Source organism: Daphnia pulicaria, chromosome 7 (genome assembly GCF_021234035.1).
Source record: "Daphnia pulicaria isolate SC F1-1A chromosome 7, SC_F0-13Bv2, whole genome shotgun sequence".
Classification (NCBI taxonomy): Eukaryota; Metazoa; Arthropoda; class Branchiopoda; order Diplostraca; family Daphniidae; genus Daphnia; species Daphnia pulicaria.
This window is the reverse complement of record NC_060919.1, coordinates 9,206,193-9,219,689: the sequence shown is the minus strand read 5'-3', so window position 1 is coordinate 9,219,689 and position 13,497 is coordinate 9,206,193. Positions and strand designations below refer to the sequence as shown.

Sequence of the window (13,497 nt, the reverse complement as noted above, 5' to 3'; positions counted from 1 at the left end):
GATGATAAAACCGGACGTGGGATTCCACATTTCAATCTTTTCTGGCTGATGAAGCACTAGTAAAGCGTCCATGGCTTCCTGTGCCATGTCAGCCATATTAGGTTGATGAACCAGCGAGACTAGACCATTGATTAATTCTAGTGTAGAGCTCTGAATCTCATGTCCAGCTTTCCCTTGGTTCTAAATAATAACATACATGAAATATTTCTTACAATTAAGTTTAAATGAGACAAATTACGTTTAACATGAGCAGTGGATTAGCGTGAATCAATCGGACCATGGACAATAACAAGTTTTTGTAAGAATTACCCTCTTCCGACGCTTTCTCCTTGAAGTTCTTCAGTGGATTTACTTTTTCTTTTAGTGTCAAACTCTGTAAAAACGAAAAAAAAACATTAGTCAATATTGAATGATGCGAATTGATGAACGGCATGTATCTACATCGATTAGCAGTATTATAAAAAAAATTTTAATACACATGAAATTTGATACAACATTACAACATATTAAGCCGGTTACCTGGCATAACTGCACATATGTCCATGATGGATGAAAGAGTGGTTGTGTGATAATTCTACAGAAAAGATTTGTGAAATTTGAGTTTTATGAGCACGAAACCAAAAAACACTAAAAACCGGTAGAACTCACCTGTAGAGGGAAGCAACAAGGACATAGTGAAAAGTTGGTGGCGAATGTGGATTGAGGCATACTTTAAGAGCTTTGTTGTTGTGGGGATTTATGCGAAAACAAGACACGAAACAGTGGGCTTGACACAACGGGAAAATGGCTTGCCTGGATTGAATAGCAACACCTGCCCAAGAAATAACGTCACATTGTGGCAATTTGGAATATTCTAGATTCACTTATTTTTAAGTCGTTGAGCACAGACTGAACAAGCGCAAACACTTTTTCCACCACTTTTTCTCACCGTTCAGCAATTTGATTAGTCGTATGGTATCTACATTTATATATTGAATGAGTTCGATGTCACTTAAGTCAGGATTCTCTTCGTTGGATGAACTTAATTCTTGCAGTCTATATTGAAAAATCAAAGTGAAATGTTAATAGTTGTCATTTTAATTAATTAACTGTGTGCTACCTTGATGATATCCGACTGAAAACAACATTGAAATTGTTGAGACTGAGAGCAAATAAATATTTTGAAGCTAGAGCTTTAAGCTGGTTAACCAATGGATTTTCATTTGGCAAATCTGCATCAATAGTTAAAACTTTATTATTATTAAATATTTTGTATTTCAAAGTTTGTTTACCAATAAATTGGCAGATTTCTCGCAGTAACAGTTTAACATTCATGGCTTCATCAAATCTTGTTGTATCTTTTGGTTGGCCACTTAGGCATTTCTCTAAAGTGTCTAATACAATTAGCAATGATTCATAATAATTTTTCTCATAGTCAGGATCATGTGTTCTCTGTTGGAAATAGACATCATAACATTAATTTCTTTGCTTGTTTCCTGAGCTTGGTGATATTTAGAAATCTGTCAAACTTACTGATTCATTGACCCTCTGTAAAATCTTTGTAATTCCTGATATCACAAGAGAAAATTGAAATTTGCTGATTTGGATGACACACTCCTTATTTTGTTCCACCATTTGACGTGCATGTCATGTGTGTGGTCCTGTTCGGTAGGGTAACTTGATGAAAAAGAAAAGAAATGTCAATATGGTCAATAAAGATGAAGTTAGATTTTGAATTGAATGTAAACAGATCCATTCTCAGCAGATTTCTCAACAGCAAAGAGAAAAGAAGAAATTTTCCCAAGTCCATGACAATAATAGCGAGGTACCTATGGCGTAAATTAAAAAAACTCGTCTTTTTATCTCGTAAAATTCTACTCTTTAAACACTCACAAAATCAAACAACGTAACACTTTTTCTTCATTCGTCTGTTCTTCACTCACTCAAGATGTTTTGACGCGGTTGCCAGGTTTACCGAAAAAGTTAACTCACAAAGAACAAACATAGATTCAGTTTCAAATATGTATTGAAACAAAGAAACACAGTAGAACATCATTTGATTTAATGTAGTCCAAACGTCTTAAAGGATTTTGTAATTTTTGTAATCCGTGCATCTATTTTGGTGACAGAGTCAGTCAGAGTCAAGCTGATCTTTGAGAGAACTCTCCCGCATTGGAACGGGGTCTTTACGCTGCTTGTTTCCTATTTTTGTATTGAAAGACCAGGCAACATTTCTGCGCCCATCTTGGATAACTTTTATCATCTTCAATATTGTAATTGGGGTCTTCTCTGTTGATTCCATAATCAATTGAATTACTACTAATAAACAAAATAAAAGATTATACTAAGATGTAGCACATTATTAGTCATAAAATTCTGAAACGAACCAGCTAAGACGGCAACGAGATTTATCATGTGCCCATAAGCTGGACGGGCATCATTAAGCCTAACTTTCCATGTAATTTCTATAGCCAACGTTCCGGACAAAATCGAACTCCACAACTTTTTGGAAACTCCAATTTCTGTATTGTAAGTTCTTAAGCGTTCGACGAATACTCCAACCTATTAGATAAAACAAGAAAAATGAGAAATTTGAAGTGGGGAAATAATTGAAAAGGGAAAAAATACCAGGCTGACGGAAAGCTCGACAATTCCAAGCGCCAAATCTAAGGCAACTAGTTCGGAATAATAATTCAAAGGCAGAGTTACGGAATCAGTGAAAGTCTTGGTAAAGTTGACTAAATTCCCTTCACAAATAACGGCATGGCGTGTTTTTTCGCTTTGCAAACTATTTAGCCCCTTTATAATCAGGTCTAATTTAGCAAACAGAAGTTTTTGGTAACTTGTCAAGTTTCCGTCTTCCAAACTCACCGACGGTTCTTTGGGTAAAGCCGAGGGTAAAGTTATATAAAGAAAAAAAAATTATAAAAAGCAATATGGAATATTGAACAATAATTGCTTACTTTTAACATTCAGGTCCAATAGAATGTTAACACCTATATCATCAAGATCACGATCGTTTAAATCAACGAAATATGATGACATACCCGAGTCGCCTGATATGTGAAAATGTTTTTTGATTTGGCAGCAGATTTGAGACCCTCTTGTTCACCTTTGGATTTTTCTTGACAAAAAATACAAATATTACAAGTACAATACAAGTATGATTAAAACACAGCCAACTAGAAGCAATCGAGGCATTCAAAAAAGGATTTAATTACCAATAAACTGAGAATCCTCGTTGTCTGCTTCTTTTGAGTCGCTACTATTAGCATTATGTCGCAGCCATTCGATTCTGAAAATTTTTGATCGGCAATATAGGAGTGGACGTGTTATCCAATCTCTTGCTCAAAGATACATGATTAGGAGAAGCTAAGTCAACTTCATTTTTGTTTTTCCTCTTCTCCACTGGCTTTGGTGTTTCCTGGGCTGGTGGTTTTACGCTTCGGAGTATTCCCGAGTTGTAGTAGGTCTTTTAAATCATAATTGATTCCACCGGAGATAGATTAAAATATGGACGAGATCTCATTTTTCGAATCTTCAAATGATTCTAGGTGAAAATTGAAAAAAAATATATTTATTTTTTAAATATCTCAAGCTAATAATATACAATATAATATTTACTTGGGAAGTACACTTCTGTTAAAAAGTCGGAAATTTGAAGCTCGGTCCAGCTGGATTCCGGAAACCTTCTTTTTTTGAATGTTATTAAACTCCATTCCCAAAAATTGATTCCTCTAACCTTCAAATTGTCGTCGCTCATCCAGTTAGTCGGTATGGAAAAAAGACGGTCATGGGAACCACGAGCACTTGCTGTATGAATAGGACTGTTGACTATCAAAAAGAGTAGAGGGTCTTTGACATTCCCAGTGCCGTCTACGTTATAATATTTTCCTTCCCAGCGCACCATTTTTGAATTCTGCAACTACTTGTAAAAGGCTTTTTAGGTTCGTTTACAGTACACAAATCATATTTATCATATCATCTATTATATAAATAAAATTAAGTGGAGATCATTATAAAATTCAATGCAGTACTCAAATCGTTTGTTTGGTGCAGTATTAAATCGTTTACGCAAATAATACTACAACGATGCATGTGTCACTCAGCGGGAGGGAAAACAACTAATACTTCCCTGCTGTGTGTACACTCATGAGTGACTGCATGAGTGCATTAGTCGTGTAGTCTGCTGCTGTCAATTGATTTTGGTAATTTGGAATATTGTGGACGGAAAAAGTAATTAATCGGACATCTGATAGACCTAACTGGGATAGCATGGATAGCATTGTACGTCATTTGGCCACATTGTAAACCAGAAAAACGTGTTTGAAATAGGCTATCCTTTTAATAACCTGTGACATCATTCAATACAAAGACATTTGCATTTCAATAGCAATCTTTTTTTCTTATTAGTTTTACAAAGAATTAATTCAGAAAATTAAAATATAATCACAAAATTAGTCCTGACAACTGATTTAAAAAAACGGCCTGAAACCTTAATTTGCCCCACGACTACCATAAAGTTTCCATCTCGTTAACTAGTTATGATTATGACTAGAATATGCTTGGTATCAAATATTGGCAATTTTCAATAATTCAGAAGATATCAAAGGGGAATTGCTTACCTTATAAATAGGATGATGGTTGATACGCGGCCAGTTTACTGTAATTAATTTGTTCTTTAGATAGATTCTGAGAAAGTACTGAAGCCTAGCTGACATAGGCTAATAGCCCAGCTAGGCCTAATCACAACAAAATTTAGCAGGTGCGTAAAAAAATTTAAAATTACCTCATAGAGGGTAGCACATTGTCACCATAATCAATTTGAGCAATCAATAGGAGCGGATAGAAGCATTATTCTTTATGTTTACAATTAATTACAAATATATTTATCGGACCTTATTTGACTTTTGACTATCAAGTAATTTCCGAACAGTTCAATTTGTAACCTAATATTACGGTGAATATTTGACAGATCTAAAAACATTCCGTATTGTTTCTACGTTATTCTCAGTTTATTTGGTATTAATTGTAAATAAAATTGTGTCTTACGAAATATATCTTTATTTTAACTTTTTCTACGGTTACAGGTTATTTAGAAGTAAATTATAGCTAAACAAACAAGCTTCCACTGTGACAGGAACTTACTAACCGTTATAATTTAACTTAAGTTATAAATATGCCTCTTCCCTCTTTTCAAGCTTCTTGATGAAGAGGTCAACGCAATTTTGATTGCTAGTGGAAATAATAAGCGTCATCGAAAACGGAAACTCAGAAGCTTGATGCCTAATTATGAAACGAAAAAAGTTTACTAGGCCAATTGCGTGAAAATGGCGTTTCTCAACTCCAATGGGAGGTACTTATGGTTGAATGCCCATCACTACTCAGTAGTTACAACATCTCTATTCGTGTCAACAACAATGAAGCCTGTGCATCACCATTAATTGAAACAGAAAATACCGAAGACATTTTCCAGCTAGAGCCAATTTCGGACGATGAACTAATGGATTTTGATATGCCGCTTGGAGACGATGACGAAGAGCTGATTGCAATGCAAGAGAACACAGAACAGAAATTGTCTTTGCTTACAATTCTTCGTCATTTTGCCACATACACCAATCAAATACACAGTCATTTGACATATTTATTCAAATTACTGAAATATTACAAACCACCAGCAAATTATGATTGTCTGCCACGTACTGGACAAGAACTGTTGAAAATTGATGGTCGGGACTGGTTGAATGGCAGTAATAATACTAGAAGTTTGCCTAAACCTACGGAGTTGGAAGAAGGAGGAAAGTACATCCATTTTGGATTAGAAAGGGCATTAAACTGTGATTCTCCGGGTGTTTTGCACATATTTGGGACGAAAATCTCTTTCAGTTTGTCAGCATTTTCAGAGAAAATCCATCATTGTTACCGATTCCAGTCCGAGAAAAGGTATAAGCTAATATAAAAATCCATAAATACTGTATACGTCTGATGAAATAGTCTACACATTGTTATATTTTAGATTGAATCATATGACGACGATCTGAAGCTACAAACATGACTAAATATTCTTTCAGGTAGCAACCCAAAAGAACCGATTAGTTCTGCAATTCCGCATTTTCAGATTGATGTGTTCATTGATCCCGTGAAGGTATTTAAATCGTCTGAAGTTCCGTCTGTAACCCCCATCTTGGGTAGACTGTATTCTGTCCAACCATGTTCAAAATCTAAAGAAGGCATGTTTTGTTTTGAGAGACCAACACCATTTATTATCGGGTTCTATCATGGGCGGGACAAACCACCAAATGTACATTCTTTTTTGCAACCAATAATGAATGAATTTGACAGACTCTGCCCTGACATTGACGATGTTATTCCTCTACGTTCTTTCACTGCCAGCCTAAGATGCGTTATAGCCGACAGCCCAATGAGAAGCTATTTAAAAGGTACCAAAGGCCATAGTGGTTATTGGACTTGTGACAGGTGCATCCAAAGGGGAGAAATGGTTAAAAAAATTATTATAATGGCATATATAGATGCTCCTCTTCGTACTGATGATGATTTCCTAAGTTATCACACCAATGAATTTTCTATTGATGAACACGTCAAAGATGTAGAGAATCCAAGCCCTTTTGTCAAAATGGGATTTAATATGGTAACGGGCTTTGTAATTGATAGTATGCACACTATGATATCTGGGGCATTTTTCAGAAAACTTGATGGTTTCGCATCGAATCCTCTTGAGGGGAAATTGAGTTCAACTCAATTAGCACAAGTAGAAAAGCGATTGAAATTCTATCGCCATTGCCACCCGTACGAGTTTGATCGTTACGTTGGTTCATTTTCTCAATGCGGAAAGTATAAAGGACATGTCCTACGTCAATTTCTTTATTACTTATTGTACCCTGTTTTTGATGGGATTGTTGAAGAAGACGAACTAGAACATATAATGCTTCTTCAATATGCAATGATGTTACTTGGTGCTTACAAAACTTCCACAAAAATAAACCCTTCTGATGTAAAAAAGGCAGAACTTATTTTGAAGAGATATTCTTCGGAATTGACTGACCTGGGTATTCCTTGCAGATTTGTAAGTCACCAAATTATTCATTTACATGAAGATGTGACACATTTTCAGAACCCAGTAGAAGACAATAGTGCATTTGAGTTTGAATCATTTTTGAGTTTCTTTCGTAGAATAATTCCAAATGGATTTTTACTACCCGAACAAATTAGAAATAGACTAGTTGAGAAATCCAAATATCAGTTGGCAACTACTTCTTGTGGTCTTATTATCGACAACAAAATAAAACTTGATCTTGAAGCCTCAAAAAGGTTTTCCAGCAGTGATGATGACAGTCCAAAGTAATGGAATCATGGTGACAAATGGCCCAAAAGATTAATTTTCGAAAACTATTCTCTTTCTAATATATTTCCGAACAATGTTTGTTTGATGAAAAATAGATCAGCGGTTGTTTGTACCGACTTCGAGTTTCAAAACAATACGCTATTAGTAGTTGGACGGAAATGTATGAATCTGGATTGTGCTTTTCGCAAACCGTATGTTAGCACAGATTATTTCATTTATCGTGCTTCTGAGTTAAGTAAACAAAAAAAGTTTGGCTGGTAAGTGATATTTCGGCAAAGTACTATGCTCTTCCATTAAATCCCATAGAATTCCCTAATATTTTTAATCCCAAACAACACTGGTATCTCAGTTCCCTTCTTCACACAATGAAAGTTTGATATTGGTTTTTGGTTTACAATAATACACAACACATAAAGTTAAATTTTGAGAGCGTTTTTCTTTAGTGACGCATTGCATTGGTAGAGGTTAATAATTTAGATAGCGCAATTAAGCTTCAAAATAAAATTAATAGTCGGAATCACTATTCTAGATTATAGGACAGCACCGGTTTATTCCTGAAATAATATAAAAAATTAATGTTTCTTGATGGCAGTATGGTTAAGAAGCTTGAGTATAAAATAATTTTCTTGGGCTCGATACTCGGTTCGGTTTCTAGTGGCAGGACACCATCACACCAGACCACCATAGCAAAATAGCGTGGACCCTATTGACACGATAATTTTTCTTGTCAATAACACCATTTTCCAATGTACACTTGGCGGTGCTACTTGTTGCGACTAATACAATTCAAACCGATTTCCATTATACTGTCTTGGCTTTTTATTATTATTTGACAGGTTCACAGATGGCGTTGATAACATAAACAATAGCGTGAAAAGCAAGCAAGCAAGCTAGAGTCTGGCAATAATTTAAGCAAACAAGGCGTTACATGCCATTTCATCATACTATTAGATACAGTGATTCAATTCGCTGTTCAACTTACTTTCATTCTCATCCATCTTCTACCCTTAACAGAACGAAGGGAATTCTTCTAATGCTCTTCATCAAAGCCCACTATTTAATTGTCAAGTAAACGTGATGTTGAAACGACTTACTAATCGAAATTTGATTCTTTTAAATGAGGCATGCATATGTATTTATTATATGTGGATACCTGCGTCCGTGTGCGCCAATATGACGTTACCTTGATCTGCTTGTGTTGTCGAGTCTCCCTACTTCCCCGGTGACTGCGGGAAAATATAGGCTAGAGATATTGAAAAGTCACTGTAAGAGAATCCAGTTGGAATTCAACGTATGGCTGGCAGGCGAATTACAACGCTGTGAAGGTATGTAACGTGGATATTCATTTGTCTTCCTAGAGTCTCCATGAAGTTGTTTATTTTATCTTCTCTGAACTTACATTTATTCCTACTAATGGCACATTGCTAGATTTCCGTGATGGCCGGTGGTTCCTGAAGCTATAACCCGCTAGTGTTGCCGAATCGGTCAGCAATTTTTTTATTTTTGGTGAATGCGATTTTGTTTTCAGGTTAAAGACGTCAACTGGCGCCCTTCATGCTGCAGTATAAACTGACTGGAGTCTGGCAAAAGTTTCTTCATCAAATGTCATTTCTCTTGGTTCTCAGGTTTACGACGGAGTAAAATTTCCACTGAAATCCAATCCGAAATGGGCACCACGGAAACCAAACTGAAAAATCCTAATAATTCTATACAATTTTGCGCTATTCTAGATCAACAACCACAAATGAATGGAGTCCAGCCACAAGCAACAAGACGCCACTCATCCCTAACACCCCCCCCCCCAAAAAAAAAAAAAAAAAAAAATTAGGATTCCCTGATAACAAGAGGATTAGTTTGCATTTGAAATGGTCACTGACATCATGGGACTTTCGACCTCTGCTAAGAAAAGCGGGTCACTACTAGATCTTTGAACCCAACAGTACAAAATGACATCACACAACAGAATAATGAAATAATGTTATCCACTTATAAAAAGGAAAGATGGATGTACAGTACGCAATATGGTAATTTCACGTCACAGCTAATTTATTCGAGGCAAATATGGCAGGCTGCCTCGTTCAATTGATTTGAGAACTTCGAGCTACGAAATTCGTTTGGAAATCTCAAATTTAAAATGTGTAGAAAGAGTTGATGATGTAACTTCATGGCTCGTTTATGTACCCCTTCATTTATCAACTTCAATATTTGAAGATGCGCTGATCGTTCCTGCCACAAAATACTCAAGAAATATCTTTCGTTCTAGCCAAAACCGTTCGAGAGAAAAATCAATTCTAAGAGTATTCTCAGTGTTTTTTTCTTAATGGCCTACAGTAATTATTCATTCGAAAAAATTTGATGCACCGATGGACAAGTTTAATAAAGTTACATTTTTAAGTTCGAACGCATGTATAAGTTTTTATTTTCATTCTGCCACATTGGTCATATTGCAGCTGTATGGCCATCGGCTTGAAGCCCGGAATCTCTAGAGACTAGGATTCGCCCCAAGAGACTAGGGGGCGGTTATTAACAGGGAAATTGAGAGCATGGGTATATTCCATGTCCCTACTTTTTCAAAAGAAAAATTACCAGTCCTCGTAATTTAGTTTATGGTGCTTCATGGTCTTGGGATGCTTTAGGACAATAAAGTTATTTTTTTTATTCTTCCTCGTGGAACGAGTTGCATCATTTTGATTATGGCAGAAGCAAACATGGATCGTGGTGGAGTTCGAGTATTGAGGGTACCCTTAACTCGTAAGAATTCTTTCCGATACAACACAGAGTGTGGTCATATCTTCTATGAAAAAGACTTGAGGTTAGTTTTACATAGTTTAGTAGTTTACAGTTTGTTCAATCAACTTACATATTATGTCCACCAGAGGTGAAACACTTCAATTGGAGTGTGTCAACAGGAAACGCGAAAATGATGGGTGTCCCTACAACATTTACTTCGTATATGATGTGTACACACAGACAGGCTTGCACAACCACGAACCGATGTTTGACGAACAAAATTGGGCAGCAGTTGTTCACGAATGTGTCACGATTGCAGAGACACCGGGACAAGGCCGACAAGGGCAAAAGCGAATTTCGGAGCAGTCTCGTCGTGAAAAAAGATCCACCCAGCCACCAACGCCTAATTCGGTTGAAGACATCGTGCAGTCAATTGAAACGCCCCCTGAATTCAAATACGGGAAAAATTCTTGTTTAGTTAGTACTTCTTTTTAACTTTAAATCAAAATTATTTACAGGGAAAGTGTAAGACGAGACCAATTTTTCTTTGGAACTGCACAATCGGATGAGAACGATTGCTTCTGCTTGGTCAGCTGGGAGTAGCAATGTCAATGTATTTTGATGCATCCTTTAGGACAGTTCCCCTTCTCTTCCAGTAGTTGATAACGATCCACGTAGTCATACACAACAGGATAACTAACTAAATATATAATAAGCTTTTTGCTTTGCGAATCGTTCTATTTTTTAATAAGTTCGTTTCATCTAGGTCTTCCCTGTGGCGTTTGCGTTGATGACGCGAAAAACGAGGAATTAATACCATGCGGTAATGCAGATAATTTCTAAAACATTTCGGGAACGCTTTCCGGACACACCAATGACAATCCGAGATATTTTATCAGATTTCAAACTTTTGATGATGGCCATGCCAGACGTGATACTAGAAGCGGAAGCAAGAGGTTGGTGGTTTACTATGGACAGGCTATTTTAAAACGGCAGGACAACTCCATCTTACCCTACGTTTCCGTAATGGCAGTGTGGTTAACAGCATAGCAGAGTTAATTGCCCTTACTCTCCTTCCACCTGATCGAATCCACGAAGGATTTGAAGTATGTGAACTAATGTTATTATAATGGATGCAAAATACTAATAAACTATTTAATTACCTATTCCAGAACATACGGCAAGCTCATGCACGCCTTTTGCTACGCCAATCAAGAGTTACGCCACCGATGATTGGCAAACTTCACCGGTGTTGGACTGGCTATTAATTGGGCGTGGTAACGCCTCTGCGATTTAGCTGCAACGGGCAACAAAATCGAACCAACAATTTTGTGAAATCGTGGCACAGATGGTTCAATAAGCGTTATTTGCATTCCCACCTAAATGTTTGGAATTTTATAGGTATAATAAGATCTTTTTATTGTGTTTAATTAAAATAAGTTACCTGGTAAACTATTAATTTAACAGATCACATAAAGGACGCCAAAGACTCAAAAACCCGCGACTTTGAGGCAACTGAAGCCGGATTGTCAATTGGCCCTCGGAAAAAATTCAATGTCGCACCACGTCAAGAGCTAAACAAGAAGACGAAAACAATGAAGAATCGGACGTAAGAGTTGAGGTAGAAGGCTACCAAGCCGAAATTGGAGCTCTAATGGTCTTTTATTATGTTGGGCTGGCGAGGACCATGGCCTTAGGCCTGGTGTCTCGTGGTTCAATAACCGCATTCCCAGCCCAACAAGCGGAGTGTCCAGCCCAGCAAGAGGAGAGTCCAGACCTGAAAACGGAGAGTCCAGGCAACCAAGCCGAAATGCTGGAAGCCTTACTTAGGCAAGAAACGCAACGAGAAGGAAATTACGATGAAACACGCAATCGATCTACACCGTCATTACCTACAATCCAATTACATTTCAACAGACCCTTTTTAACTCAGTTCTGTTGGAGTGTCCCATCTTTACAAAGAAATAATTTGTCGGAAGACATATTTATTACCGCCACAGAAAAATATCCAGACGTTCGATACTCACAAACGTCACCTAACGAAATTGAAACTTGTTAACTAATAATCTAACGTCTTTATAACACGTGTAACTTCATGTATACTCATCCATCGGTGCGATATAGATATTCGAATAAAACAAGATTGATACGAATCCATAAGATTAATTACGATTATGTTGCCAAAAGAGCTTTTGATAAAAAGCTCGAGGTTTCTTGAGTATTTACTGACAAGAACGAATCAACATCGTTTTTTATTCAACGAATTCAGCGCATGTTCTTGATGTAGCAAACTTTCACCACCAAACTTGACAACATTGTGGCTAGCTTTTTCCTGAACTCGAAAAAAGGGGACTCGTCCGCTGATTCCCTGATACTCGGAGTCGCTTACTGAATAAAAATACAAACTTCATTTATTCAAGTCATTGGCTTAATTGTTGACAATCAGAAAGATATACAGACTAATATGATGAAGTGTCGATTGCAGTTTTCCCAAATTGCTATCATCACTGACCACAGGTTTCTTGTCCTTGTCCTTGTCCTTGTGCTAGTGGACCATTTTGAAACTGACCTTAGCCCCCAAAATGGCCTCATCGGTTTCATCAGTAAGATAGTCAGGGAAACATTTGGAGAGGTAGTAACCACAGGAAGTTGCATTTGCGTGTTTTAATAAATAAATTAGTGGTTGCAACAAAAAAATAAATTGAGAACTTAAACTGACCTGAGCCAACACAAACTTCCTAAACGATGTCAGGAGAGGAAGCCAGTGAAGCATTAACAGAGTAGACTGTCCATTTTAAACGCCTTTGATGTAGGGTCTATCTTTTAGAATGCATTACACCAATTAATCAGTGAAGCTATTAGTTCAAAAGAGAAATAGGCATGCCGAGAAATATTATAAGAATGTAAAAACTGACCTGAGCTGCAAAAAATTTCTTCATCGAGACATAGACGGCGAAGTTTTCACTTGTGTTTTGAACGATGGGGGCTACTGTCACGTCAAAGCGACTCAACACTCCCAGACACTTTTACTAAATAACAAAAGTTAAGGGCAAACAGTAAACTTGTTTTATAATTGATGTTTTCTTTGATTGAAAAATAAGAATTAGGTGTAACAATTTATTTTTTCTTTTATTTAAAAACCAGAAAAAGTATTTAGCAGACATAATTCTTAATTGTTTAGATTGTTGTGAGATATACGCATGTCAACACTCATTGCTTTATTGGAGTAGTCAAGCATTTCATCATGAAATCGTATTCCCCTTTCGCTGGCTGAGATTATATTTTTGAATTGATTTATCAACATTGTTGATATGCATATTGTATTCCAAAACACTTCGACCATCTTTTCCATTTGTTCGATAGCGTTATTGCGATCGTACATTATTCGTTGTAAAAGTTGCTTTGCTTTAGTTGTGCGCAAATCA

The 13,497-nt window shown here is 36.6% G+C and overlaps 1 protein-coding gene and 1 long non-coding RNA gene across 3 annotated transcripts; both read right to left on the bottom strand.

The window, feature by feature from the left end:
* Nucleotides 1-519: 519 nt before the first annotated feature.
* LOC124348581 (neurofibromin-like) lies at nucleotides 520-1,773 on the bottom strand. Of its 2 annotated transcripts, XM_046798803.1 has the most exons (6): nucleotides 1,513-1,773; nucleotides 1,272-1,431; nucleotides 1,100-1,211; nucleotides 963-1,035; nucleotides 649-792; nucleotides 520-574 (listed from the first exon to the last, which is right to left on the bottom strand). In XM_046798803.1, exons 1-5 carry the CDS (start codon nucleotides 1,612-1,614, stop codon nucleotides 712-714), a joined length of 528 nt encoding a protein of 175 aa, XP_046654759.1. In that variant the 5' UTR covers nucleotides 1,615-1,773; the 3' UTR covers nucleotides 520-574; nucleotides 649-711. The 2 variants fall into 2 exon arrangements, with proteins under 2 accessions (XP_046654759.1, XP_046654758.1); XM_046798802.1 differs by lacking the exons at nucleotides 520-574; nucleotides 649-792 and having other exon boundaries at nucleotides 820-1,035.
* A 1,492-nt stretch (nucleotides 1,774-3,265) lies between these two features.
* LOC124348576 lies at nucleotides 3,266-4,636 on the bottom strand. The gene is made up of 3 exons (XR_006920036.1): nucleotides 4,605-4,636; nucleotides 3,604-3,904; nucleotides 3,266-3,529 (listed from the first exon to the last, which is right to left on the bottom strand). It is a non-coding gene; the product is annotated as an uncharacterized LOC124348576 (long non-coding RNA).
* Nucleotides 4,637-13,497: the final 8,861 nt, after the last annotated feature.